Below are 13,957 nucleotides of genomic sequence, written 5' to 3'. Positions count from 1 at the left end.
AAACATTTTTTAGAATCAGTGTTCCATCAAAATATGACTTAAAACCAAAAAAAAACAAACAGAGTTATATGACTAAGGTACCCAAATTTGACAACTCAACGGACGAAACTAGAAAACAAGACAAATTATATGACGGATTTGACAATTTTCCCAAATAAATCTTGTTGGAAGAAAATTTTATGTTTAATATATTACAAGTTAAAATCTTATAAAATTAATTAATTATCTTATAATTCGTTGGATGAATGTATTTTTATTGTTACATTTTCATTTTCCAAGTTCTACCTAGCTAGTCAGAATTGATAATGAGGTTATTGAATTAAATCATGTAATGTAATTTTTTTTTTCCTTTCAGCAACCAATATAATATATTGTCAAACAATATTTTTAATAAAATAAATTGTTATGTAATCATTTTTAATAACGATAAATTGAAATTAATATAAATTATTTCATCAAATGATATTGATCAAATAATAAGATGGATTATTTAATTCGTATAGTTTATGTTATTTTGTTGGAATCAATCCGATATTACTTTAGTTACTTGTTTTTTTTTTAAAAGAAAATAAATTTTCCGGATTTGTGAAACCATAGATCGATATTCGATCTTAAATAATTAACTAATTTTTTTTAAAAAAAACTCTGAATCTCTTTTCAATGAGATTATGATTAGTATGATAAACAAAGAGAATTTTTTTTTTACTTTCTTTACTTTTTTTTTTTAATTTTCATCTTTGTGCAAATTTGGTCAAATATGTCGTTAAAATTGAGTTTAATCTTATACCACTCATTTTTTGGAATATTGTGTCGTTTGTTTTGCAACTTTTTTTTTTGGAGCATGTACGTGATACTGGACAATGTCACGTCAACATGCACCACATAAAAATTTATTAAAATTATGAAAAATAATAATAGTGGATCAAGACTTAAATTTGACTAGAGAACTAAAATTACAAATATAAAAAAATGCTAATAAATCACAAAATCTATTGAACAACATTCATCACAACCCGGTCGATCCAATGCTAAAGCAGAATATGAACTCACCGCAATTGTAATTTAACCACTAATCGAATTTATGAGTTTATATATATATGACGTACAAGAAGCAGGAAATAACACGTATTTTCTCCTATTACGTAGTATTTCATGCTTTTTATATGTCATATATAAACTCACAATTCGATTAATTGTTAAATTAAACTATATATATATTGCTCACCAGTATGTATATTTTTTATGTAACACTCACCTAATGAATGTACAATTTTGATATATTTCATCACATCCAATAAGTGAATATCAGCTCAACGTACAGCGGACATAGAGGTGTATATTTGTATATCTAAATTATTCAAAACATATATAAATGTGCTCCTTGGCCGAATATTAATTACGTACAAAAACCCCTAAGATTGCATAAATTAAATGAAAAACTTGGTTGCTCAGTAGAGATCTTGCACTTGTGTACTTTCTTAGCTTTGATAGTATACTACAAAACCACATTTATCTCATAAAATGAAATTCATTCGAAATGATCCAAACAATATAATATAGTTTTATACTTTAACCAAAATACATAATATCACGAGGAAAGAAAACTATATATGATATATTCAGTTTCTTTAAATAAATTGAGATGATTGAATATTATTCATGCAGCTTACTGGTCACCTATAATTTCAAGCCGAAATCCAAGGAAATAAAGCCCTCTTCGCTTCCCTATAAAGGGTGATCTCTTTTCCCTTTCTTGGGTTTCATGCTAATTTATAAGATTAATGATCCCTAAAATGTTTCTAATCAATTGGCTAAATTTGTTGGGAAAACCCATAAACCACATAATTCATCAAGCTAAATAATTAAGGATTTGACTGGAATCTTAAGCGTAAGCGTATCTGAAGTCATAATTCTGAATTCTTTAGAACGTGTATTGATATTTCAGATCTACTCACTCTTTCCTTGAGAGAATACTTTAATTTTCTCTTCTGAACTATTTTCTTAATGGGGAAAGAGAATAGGGAAATCGATACCTTGTGATCCGAGGACCATGACTCATATATAGATAATTTGTATCATTATCTTCTTCTTATATTTCTGTTTTAATACATCATAAAAACAGAAATTACAGTTATGTCTCTACATATTAAAGTCTCACAACCTATTAGATACAATAAAACTCAATAACCTGATACCTTAGTTGATCATTTTATTTTGAACTTAGCTTAATAGCCAACCCACCACACATATCATATAAATAAAACTGATCCAACAAAATTCTCATCATATATAATCAAGAATTATTCAATCATCACTCAAAAAAAGAAAATTATTGCATACAATCAACAGCTACCCAGAACCCGATTTCTCCTACCGGATCGGATATAAACTCGAATATAGTTTAATCACTTATCCCCTCCCGATGAAGAAGATTCAACTACCATTACTTCAGGGCAAGGATCAAGTCGATACCTTACTGATGTTTATCATGGCTGGATTCAATTTTTCATTCATCAAGGAACCACCACAAATGAGACTTTAGATTTTCCAAAAGAAACTATATACATAAAAATTTGAATTTTTTCTTGATTGAAGCGATTGTTACTTGATATATCTATCTCATAGGTTTATATATCCACGGACTTCACATTTCATATTTCATATTTTTGTGTAGGCGCATATATTGGCAAGACAAATACGGAAAAACTAAATTAAGCATCCATCCTTCAGAGCCTAGGTAAACTAGCTTTAACTACAAGATATATAGAAATATCGACAAGAATATACGAGGAATGCAACAATCTCAAAACCCTTAAAACGAAATCATCATCACTAAAACATAACTCTAAACCAGAAAAGGGAAGTATATTTTACCTGTCCTAAGATGAAGAACTAAGTATATGCATGTTCGAGCGAGGAAATTGGAGAGTAAGGAATGAAGCCTGGTCCGAGATCATTCAGCGTACTCTATATTTCATATATCACACATAAAGAGAAGTAAAGATCTTGGAGCAGTCTCCATTCCAAACACACCCTTTCCTTATTTCTCTCCCTTGTGCACGATTGAGCAATCAATGGATCGAAAAAGTGAAGAAAACCCTACAAACAATTCAACTCCACAGCAGTCTTTCATCTACTAGATAGTATATATGATATAGTAGCAGCTATGGCATTAATTCTTATAAGGAACCTGAGAGTGGGGGGAGATTAGGGAGGGACAAAAGAAAATAATAAAGTACTACAAAGAAAATGAAGCAAGAATCATATATATAAAAAAGGAAATTAATGGGTGGGATGTTGAAGCACATGATAAGACAGGACATTTGATGCTTAGAATAATGAAAGGCTGATGGGGTTTTGGAGTTTTGGTCTTGCCTTATTCTCTCGCTTTATATGGACTCTTTGTTTGTTTTCGCTTTTTCGCATGCTACTATACTCGAGTTATATGTTTGTTTTGTGGGTGGGATATATCGTACTAATGACAAAAACTTGTGTGAGACGGTCTCACGGGTCATATTTTGTGAGACGGATCTCTTATTTGGGTCATCCATGAAAAAATATTACTTTTTATGTTAAGAGTATTACTTTTTATTGTGAATATCGATAATGTTGACTCATCTCACATATAAAGATTCATGAGACCGTCTCATAAGAGACCTACTCATTTTAATTTAATTTAATCTAATCAATCCAATAATAATTTTGTTTGGCTAGTTTTTGTAAATCAATTTTTTGAAAAAGATCTTGGTTAGTTTCGGTAGTTCGACTCGAGCTCGATTGGTTATTCTTTAATTTGAGGTCTATATATGACACGAACTTTAACATGTTCAAATGTCGACATGCCTAAAAATTAGTTAGTTCTATATGTCAATTTCTTCTCAATGGTCTTTCTAGTCAAATTTCGTTAATTTATATGATTAATGTACGTAATGCATTTGATCATGAAAATATAGAGTTGATCGATGTTACGTCCATCCAATCGAAAGAATCAAGTCAAGCATTAATTTAGGTTTGATATATCCATAATATATGTCTCTAACCTTCAACTTTATGTCGAGCTTCCTCAATTCCACGACATTTCTAATCTCTATCTTTTCTCTTTTTGGACTTCCATTGTTCTTTCACTTGCTCAAATCAAATCAAATCACATACACACTAATAAATACTTGTACAATCACATTATATATCTTTAATTGGACAGTGGAAAAGAGAAGTACTAATGCCAATATGCCATCTTTATTAACATGATTTTGACCAGTTATGTCTCCTACTTTTGCAATGGTACTGAATATGTTCTTCTGTGTTATTAATTTCTTATATATATGTCGATTTTATCAGTGAACAAGAAGATGTACAAGACAATACATTGTAGAAATAATTATTTTTGATCGTCTAAACGGATATAAATCGGCGGCTAAGTTTTGAAAACCTTTTTTGGGAACCGGATTCAATCCGACCGTATGGTCACTGACCGGCCGGTCGACCGACCGGTCATGTCCGATTTCTTGTCAAGCTATTTTGAGTTGAGAAAATATTTATTTAAAAAAGCTGATAAAACATGAGCAAACAAACAAGAAAAGGTCTCATTATTCTTGTATTACTAATTAATAACGTAGTCATTGTATTTTTATGTATATAAATAGTGTTTTCTAGGTTTAGTGTCCCTTTATTCATTCGTGAAATTATCATTTATTTATTTTTAAATAATTATATTTGATCATTGTAAATCATGCAGCAGTATTAGTGTTCCTAATTTGTTCATTGATGAAAATTATCGAAAATCCTAATTTACAAAAATCCACGTATCTCATAGTTTTGCTTTTTAAAAATTAATTATCAAAGTTTTTAAAATATTTCTTATCTATATATATTTAGGGTGAGCCAATGCAGAATAGTTCGGTTTTTCATAAAACCCGAACCTATCGATTTTTCCATAACAAACAAAACCAAATCGTTAATTATAACAAACAAATCAAACCAAACCTAGATTCTCATTTTGATTGTCTAATTTTTTTTTTCAAGTGAATTATTTTGATTATCCTGTCATGCAATTGAACCCATGTATCTCAACGATAGTATAATATTGTCAACTTGGTATAAAAATGTCCACTTTGAGCTTAACACATCATAAATTTAGTTTTGGACTTTACCCAAATGGCTCATACTAATGAAGATATATTTTCATCTTATTTACACACAATATTTCTCGTGTATTTCCAATATGTCACAGATTTATTGGGAGATATCTTTTCATCTTATTTACTCATATGATCTTTCATATGTATTTTCAGTGTATCACGGATTTATTAGGATCCCCCGACTCCTTTTTTTGTGGGTGGCTCGATCTAAATCTGGCTAATATATCAATTGTTGTGCAATGAAACTCACGTAACTCTACAATGATATAATATTGTTCATTTTGAATCTAAGCCATCATGGATTTGTTTTTGAATTTTATCTAAAAGATCTCGGAGATATTTTTCCGTCTTATAAACTCATTATTTTCTTCATGTATTTTCAATATGAGACTTTGGTTATATCCAAACACTACCGATTCTAAGTTTATAAAAATAAACAAATAACAATATAAGTACTAACATCAAAACATTTAATAAGGTAATATATAATAAAATGAAAATACAAATTATTATAAATAAAAATTATAAATTCTCAAAATGATATGCTAGTAAAGAAAAAGAAAAAAATTAAAATACAAATAAAATCAATTCTAATAGTTCTCTTAAATTTTTCTAACAAAATATAGTATATAATTTTTATATCTACAAGATCGATTTGGTTCATTATGATTTTTATGTTTACAAGATCTATTAGGTTCAATATGATTTTTATTTATACAAACTTCAAACTAAAACACATTTTTAACTTGGTCGATTTAAAAACCGATCAATTTTTTTTTATTCGGTTGATTTTAGAACCGATCCAAAATGTAATTGATAAGTTTGCCTGATTCAGTTTCTGTTCGCTCAAATTTCTAAAATTTATACCTTTTACATTTGTATAAATATGACTAACTTATTTTAGTCTGAATCAAAATTAGCAATTGTAAATGATACTGTTAAACATATAAAAGTAGAAGAAAAATATTTTTAATTTTAACCATATAATATATTCTAGGAATTATACAAAAAAAAAAAAGCATTAATTATATTAAACAGTCTACGTATCATGTATGTAACTTCAAAAGGATAAATAAAAAAGAAAGAAAGAAATAAAGAAACAGCCTATGTTGCATGTACGGGGCCGGATGATTGAGGGATTGTTCAAGCTCTGTATTATTTCAAAAATATCTATAAAAAGACCTCTAATTTTTTTTTTTTAACATCACAATCAATCATACAATATAATTAATATTTGTGGATCTAATCTTCACTCCAATGCCACATGTGCTTGATCCAACAAAAAAACACAATTTTATTTTAAGAAATCAAACGTTAAAAGAGGTCTGAGTAGATTATATAGGAGTTAAACATGATAAAATTTGCTAGAAAAATATCATTTTTGACAATTTAAAATTCTAATTTTCGGAATCATAGGTCATGCAAGAAATGCATATTATACTGATAGATTATGGTCATGGTGAAGTTGATTTAGAATAAAAAAAATTAAGAAACGATCTGTACAAGTAAATTTACAGAAGAATGATACCTAAACAAGTGAAGAAAAAAAGGAAATAAAGTTACCCTGTCCTGCTATGACTGATTCTTTACAATCTTAACAGTACTGTAAAATCGCTTGAGGTCTTTCATAGCCTTTTCTTCGATCTGAATCGAACGAATAGTAGAGGGTGTCTCAGTTTCTGGCTTGAACCAGCGGTTCACGCCACTATTCTCCGATGGTGATCCCTGGCCTGTCATTACAGAAAAACCAGTGGTTCTAGTCTTTGGACTGTGAGAAATGTTCTGTTGTTTTCCCTGCAAAAATCAAAAGGTACTAGCACATAAAAATTGTTACAAGGAAGAATCTCGAAAAAAGGTTTCAGCAATCTTTGACAAGTTTAGAATTCAGGTTGGCCCGCAAGAAAATCATACAAGCATCACTCAACCATGCAAAGAAAATTCAAATAGAGAACTTGACGACAAAGAGAGGAATCATACCTGCTGCAACTGGATATTTCTAAGAGAGGGACGGGAAAGAGAAGGTGGAGTACCAGATGCAGCCCAAGGAGGTGTATCTTTTTCAGCAGTAGGCACCTGTGCTTTCTGAGGAGGGACCATAGGTATCGGAGAGGAAGGCACAAAAGAACTAAATTGAAGTTTCCCTTTTATAATAGTGCTATCAGAAAGCTCTTCTATCTGTTGCGTACGCTTAGTCTCATTAGTTTTGATCTGCTCATCCTGTATCTCATTAGTTTTGATCTGCTGCTCATCTTGTATCTCACGTAGCGAGGCTAGACCCTTTGAGATTTTAGCGCCACCCCATGCTGGCCCTTCACTTTTGGCAATCACAGGAGGAGGGGTACTTTTTGGTGTGTCGTCAAGGGCCCCACTCAAAAACATAGAGAGCCCCCCTCTTCGGCTTTTCTTCTTGGATGATGTAGATGTAGCAATCTTATCCTTGGCCCGGTCTCTAATTGCTTTCTTATCACTGGAAAGAATTTCCTTGGGGTCTTGGCTTAGCATGGCACTTTCAGAATGTACATCTTTCTCCTATAGGTTGAAAACTAATATATTTTAAAACAAATTTGAAGAACAATTAAGTATGATAAAGAAACAGTGACCTCGTGAGACCGTTTTAACACTAGACTAAAAAATAAAGTAAATTACATTGGCAATGAGCTCAACATTAATAAAAAATTGTGATAAACTAGTAGTTTCCGAAAGTCAGAAGTTCTAAAATTTAGTTGCCCAGAAGCCCTTTTACACATTTCACCACAAATAAATCTTAACCCAAGATCATAAAAAAAAGTGCAGCGATTTTAAAATATCAGAAAAAGTAAGAATCAAGAGATTGTGAATAAATGCTCATTAGAGCCATTGACACCAAAATGATGAAGTTTTTAAAAATACTTGTACGCACCCCATTGGCATCTTGTGGAGCCTCAACATCCAAGAAACCTATTTCAAGGCCTGATTTGAGATTGTTTATGACGTTGCTAGCCTCTTCTTCCTTTTGTGATGTCTTGTGCTTGTTCTTTCTTCTTTGCTTTCTCGATACCTCCCCTCTCTTACTTCCTTTTTCATCAATAGAAATAGATGAACAATCTTTCGACTGCACTGTTTTGATTGGTTCACCAAGCTCAGCAAGGGAACTTTCCAAAGCTGACCTCTTCAGAAGCTTTGCTATCTGCTGGTCATCGAGAAGATGACCCTTGGATTGCTTCTCTTCTAGCAGCTCAATCTGCTGCAGCTTTTTCCTCAAAGCTCTTATTTGTTTGGGGATGCCGTCTTTTGCATCATCAAAGGCATGCAGAAAGCCTTCTGATCTCTGAGCTCCATCTTTCGTGAAAGACAGCGATCTCTTTGCACCATCATCACGTGTACGAAAAACTTCACTCTCACGATCCTCTTCTTCACAGTCTAAAATGGCTGGAAACGTAGCAGTCGCGGTAGGAAGCCGGCGATAACTCCAAGGTTCTGATGACTTAATATCTAAAAGTTTCTCAAGATCTACTAAAACATCTAATGAAGTGCTTACAAAAGATTGTGCTGACAAGGTAAGAATGTAATCAAGGTTGCGAATTGCAATTTCCTGCAGTAAGTTATGCACGTGTTAAATAATAAGAAGAATTTAATAATCATTAGCCAACCAAAACAAATTTCTACAGCAGACAAATAAGATAGGCAATTCAGTGAAGAATCACATGATCCTTTTTATTGGGACGACAGTCAACACATTATCTAGAGGTGTTGCACGCATTCATCATTTGATACCCAATTATATTAGTGGTAAGGCTATAACAGTGATACAAAAATTATTCTTAAGACAAAACTGAGACTGCAGCCATAGACAACTTCAAGCAAAGCCTGTGGTCTCGAGTAAAGTACCACATAAAAAAAAAACTACCAGTTTTACTGAAAAAAAAGACTACCAGTTTTACCCGGAAAAAAAAAGATGTCATTTTATCAAGGGTCATGAACTGTAAATAAGGTTTGAAAACATGCCTGACAATATTTCCGAAGATCATTTGCTTCAAGTGAATCTGCAATTTCTAGGAGTTGTATAGCATTTCGAGGCTCCACCAAATGTTCTGCTGCCATTTTCTCACAAAGACTTTTCAATGTAGGTACACCTCTTTTCTCAGAGAAGTTTCTATGATCTGTCAGGTCTGTGCTCACAGAATCCTTCTGGACATTTGAGCATATGTCCTCGAACTCTAAATCATCAAACATGAAATTTTCACACAATTCATGAGATTCATCCTTGACCTTTAGCTCCTCTGCACTGTCAGCAGTACTAGGAGGATAGCCTGGATGATAGAGTGAGTTAACTAACAATAAATGTGTCTCTCCAACCGAAACAGAAGTTGCCTTTTTCACCCCATGCATTCGAGTTGGAGCGGGTGGTTCATCTTTTGCCTTCTTACTATCCCACATATAAACATCACCAGTAATGGTAACAGCAGCAGTCCAGTATTTCCCAGAAGAAACACTAACAATACTTTTCCCACATAGTGAATGAAGCTACGCAATAAAAAAATTATAAAAAAACCATCAAGTACCTCATTTATAGGAGAAAATCCAATAACACAAACACACGCGCATATATAAACAAAAACCTGCTGGCAACGAAGGTCGGGATCAGATGATTTCCAATAAAACAAAGCACCATCATCAGTTAGAGCTACACTGCGTGCCACTCCAGCAGATATGGCAACCACATTGAGGCGTTCCTTGCGATGGAATTTAAGTATGGTATTTCCAACTTTTTTTATACTTCTAGCAATGACTACACGTCTTGGAGTGACAAGTCGATGTCCCCAAGTGAACACCTGCCAACCATCAAAGATGAGCCAAATTATTAAAACCTCTCCCTTCAAGAAAAAATTCATATTTCCCAGAGATTTAGTGAAGTAGTTAAATCACATTTCCATACCTCTCCATCAGATCCTAAGGCAATAGAATGATACTTGGCTGCAGCAACACGACTAAAAGATTTTCCTTTTAAGTACTCAACCACCCTGGGAGTGTAATTTGATGCTGAGTTAGAGGTGCCATAACCAAGCTGGCCCTCTTTATTGCAACCCCATGTATAAATTTCACCAGCCTCCGAAACTACGACAGTGTGTTTGTTAGCAGCTGCAACAGCAACTATTCGTGCCTTCAAAGAACTTACTCTTCGAGGTGTGGGCTGGGTGTCAACAGAAGTATAGCCAAGTTGTCCCTCTGAAAATTTTCATAGGAATAAGTCAAATCTGTAAAACAAGATGAATGGTGATGATTATAAATGCTAATCGGTCACGTTATTCCCCAAACCCTAGTAATTCTACTCTCTATCTAAAATAAACTGAAAATCCATGTGGTTACAACTAGTCTAATTTCAATCCAGCCTCTCCTAAAGAGAAAAACACGAATATTTTGAATTAAAACACAAGGACACCAAGATCACGACATCCATGGATTACTTTACCTCTATTAGAACCCCAAGTAAATACTTCTCCACCCTCTGTAGCAACAACATTATGATGCTTAGCTGCAGCAATAGCTTTGACCCGACGTGCGCCTAAACCTGAAGTCACTTGACGAGGAGTGATAACTGCAGCTTGCCCACTGCAAAATGGCGTACACTTAATCTCATAGAAATTTCAAGAAACATTCAGCTCAATCCTTCCCACAGTTCAGTTAAACCAAGAGAAGAAAAGAAACTCAGGTGTATGTTAGGATCATGAAAAGAAAACATCATAGATGTAATCCCCGAAGTTCTTTTCCTATATAAGAAATCACGGAATACACCAATAAATATAGAAATGAAAGAAACACTAACCCCACAGTTCTTAATGACAAGAAGTTCAAATATTGACAAAACGGAAGCAAAATCCAATAGGATAAATATGAGTAATCATACAAAATATTTTCAGATATCTCAGCAGCACAGAAGGGTTTACCAAGTTCTCCACGAAAATTAAAATTTTCAGTAGAAGAGCGGCAATGCCACGCTGATTCCACCCACCTGTGTATGTCAAAGTCAGGATGGCCAAGTCGGCCACCCCTTCCAAATCCCCAGGTGTAGACTTCCCCACAGGAGCTAACTGCTACGCTGTGAAATTTTGCTGCAGAAATCAATTTGATGAATGACTCATGAAGTGAATCAACTTTGCATGGCAATTTCTGAATGTGTGCATTTCCAGTTCCAAGTTGATAATTAACACCACTGCCCCAGCTGAAAACCTCAGTAGCAACTGAAAAAGTAGAATAAGTCATCCTAAGTGATGATCAAAACAAACTAAGAATTTCATTTTTTTTCAATGGACATACTTGAATTGTTCTCACTCCCAACAGCCTGAATTACAGGCCCAGATAGGAGATCAACAGGTATCCGGGATTTTGAGTCCTCCAATGCAAAAGAGGCACCAAATTGAAGGAGAACACATGCAACTGCTAGATGGCCAAAATGTAAAGCTCTGTGAAGGCTACTCCACCCCGATTCCCCATCCTAAGGAGGGACCACTCTCATTTTAGATAATAGTAACGATCCAACTCCACAAGTAAATGATCATTAAAAGAAACACAGTTCCCATTTATTGAATTATATCGCCCCCTGCTGACAAGCTAATGGACTATGCAAGGAAGTGAATTAATTTGAGAAAACATTAAATCATTGAACTAATCTTCCTCATTTTGATTGTTATAAAGCTCTTTATTTTTACCAACAGGGAACTAGAATTTCATTCTCCTTGCTCCAATCTATATAGATGTGTCTTCATAATTAAATCTATCCTGATTATCCAGTGCCTCAACTCAAGGCGATTACGGAATGAAAAAGAAAAACAAATAAATACTTCGAAGATTAGAGAAAAAAGACCTGCTCATGTTGACTGAGATCAAAAAACCCACAACTCCATATGACGCATCTAAGAATAACTTGGCGCGCACCAGACTTTAAAGTGAGTAGAATAGAAAATAATTTAATATTGGAGTGAAAAATGTACCCTAGCATTAGGGTCTGCACCAGCTTCAAGCAGCCTTCTAACTATAGGTATGTGATTCCTCCAAGTTGCAATATGAAGAGGTGTGAGACCAAATGAGTTCCTTGCATTTACATTTCCACCATTTTTCTTCAGCAAGGACAAAGCCAAATCTAAATCAGAGACGGAACCTTCTCGAGCAACAAGCAAAAGATCCTTGTAAAATGAATTTCTTCGAGAAGCATGTGTCGTCTGCTTCTGGCATGGAGACACAACCAAATCCTCCATGGAAATATATTACTAAATAAGGACTTGTAATTTGATCAACAGCCAATACTCGTCGCCCTTTAAAACAAAAATAAACCACCGTCAAGAAGATGTCTTCCAAGTTTTGTAGAGAAATTAAATCAAATCGAACGTTGACAAGAAATATAATGCATCAAGCAAAGCCCATCCAGAAGACACGATTGAGCGTTACAACCTCGAATACCAGCCCTAACAAATATTTTTCATGAAACCCCAAAGAAGGCTACGAATGCAACACTTCAGTCATAAAATTAATCTTATTTACGTATACATAAGTAGCAATGACAAGCGTTTGAAACATCAATGAAATAATCTGTTACCCTTTGTCTGTACAACAAGAAATTCATCTTTGTTAACACAAAACAAAATATTTTGATTTTATCGTTTACCGTTTAAACAGAAGCCGGGTGAGGCCAAAAAACAAAGGCAAAAACTTGTGTTAGACGGTCTTACGGGTCGTATTTTGTGAACCAGATCTCTTATTTGGGTCATCCATGAAAAAGTATTACTTTTTATGCTAAAAATATTACATTTTATTGTGAATATCAATATTCACACAGAGATGACCCGTCTCACAATTAAAGATTCGTGACACTGTCTCACAATAGACTTACTCGTACACAAAAACAAGATTAAATCAAACGGGATCAGATCAAAAAGTCGACACTTAAACAATGTACGTGAGCACATCAGAGAGATATCCAGAAGGAAGGACGACCCTTGAATACAACAGTTCAAAAAATAAACCTTGACTACCATAGTCCTTATTTTTTGGATTTAAAATCACAATCCGATAAAAATTACCCTAATTATTCCTAGGAAAACGACGAAATCTTAAAACCCAATTGACTAATCTCTGCGTTTAAGACGATCTAAACATCAAAACTCCATGCGTTGATCAAAATTCCAAAAATAAAACCCAAAAAAGTCCACTCAATTTCAACTAATTGAAACCGCCACAGAGGTCCCCCAGTCCCAAACCACCATCATAAAACGATAGCTTGAGAATTACGAAAAAAAATCCTTACATCCCAACAAAACAAGCATGCAAAAGAAAACCAATAATTGAATGATAATGTAAAGGATTCACCTTGGATTTACGGGACAAATCCATCACCCATAAAGAACTAATCCATTTGCAGAAGACAGAGAAATGGCTTCAAAATCCAGCGAACTCCGAATAAGTAAACGTATATATACAAATCACAGACGACGTAAGAATTCACATTTGTGACCAGTCACTTCATGATTTTTTATACTGCAAACCCAAAAAAAACCAGAAAATTGGGAAGAAAGAATATACCCCAAAAAACCCAAAAAGATTCAAAATGGGAAGGGTGAGGTAGTTGAAGAAAAACAAGTGCGTGGAGTTAAGGACAGCTTGGTCAAATCTCGTGATTTTTTCGGGAGACCAAAATGCCCCCGGATTCTATTGGAATTGACACGCGAGAGAGACGGGTCGGGTCGGAGCGGCCACGGTTTGTCTCTTCTGTCTGAGTGTCCCTCGTGTCGAAGGACAACTGTGGCAGTTTGGTTTATCGACACGTGAAGTATTATATTATTTAATAT

General features: G+C 33.8%; 1 protein-coding gene across 1 annotated transcript; it reads right to left on the bottom strand.

Moving 5' to 3' along the window:
* Nucleotides 1-6,575: 6,575 nt before the first annotated feature.
* On the bottom strand, nucleotides 6,576-13,739 carry LOC140991390 (uncharacterized). The gene is made up of 11 exons (XM_073461314.1): nucleotides 13,479-13,739; nucleotides 12,107-12,427; nucleotides 11,433-11,610; nucleotides 11,128-11,356; nucleotides 10,588-10,727; nucleotides 10,054-10,343; nucleotides 9,737-9,949; nucleotides 9,123-9,641; nucleotides 8,038-8,709; nucleotides 7,116-7,667; nucleotides 6,576-6,932 (listed from the first exon to the last, which is right to left on the bottom strand). Exons 2-11 carry the CDS (start codon nucleotides 12,368-12,370, stop codon nucleotides 6,711-6,713), a joined length of 3,279 nt encoding a protein of 1,092 aa, XP_073317415.1. The 5' UTR covers nucleotides 12,371-12,427; nucleotides 13,479-13,739; the 3' UTR covers nucleotides 6,576-6,710.
* Nucleotides 13,740-13,957: the final 218 nt, after the last annotated feature.

This window comes from Primulina huaijiensis, chromosome 13, assembly GCF_012295235.1.
Source record: "Primulina huaijiensis isolate GDHJ02 chromosome 13, ASM1229523v2, whole genome shotgun sequence".
Taxonomy (NCBI): Eukaryota; Viridiplantae; Streptophyta; class Magnoliopsida; order Lamiales; family Gesneriaceae; genus Primulina; species Primulina huaijiensis.
Note: the sequence above shows the minus strand (reverse complement) of the source record. Positions and strands in the feature narration are given on the sequence as shown.

Bases quoted from the DNA above. Each gene is read 5' to 3' on its own strand.
- LOC140991390 (XM_073461314.1), bottom strand. From the start codon at position 12,370: ATGGAGGATTTGGTTGTGTCTCCATGCCAGAAGCAGACGACACATGCT. The intron at 10,728-11,127 runs GTGGGTGGAATC...GCCATTTTGCAG, and splicing joins CCTGACTTTGACATACACAG to TGGGCAAGCTGCAGTTATCA. The intron at 9,642-9,736 runs GTTTTTGTTTAT...TTTATTGCGTAG, and splicing joins CCGACCTTCGTTGCCAGCAG to CTTCATTCACTATGTGGGAA.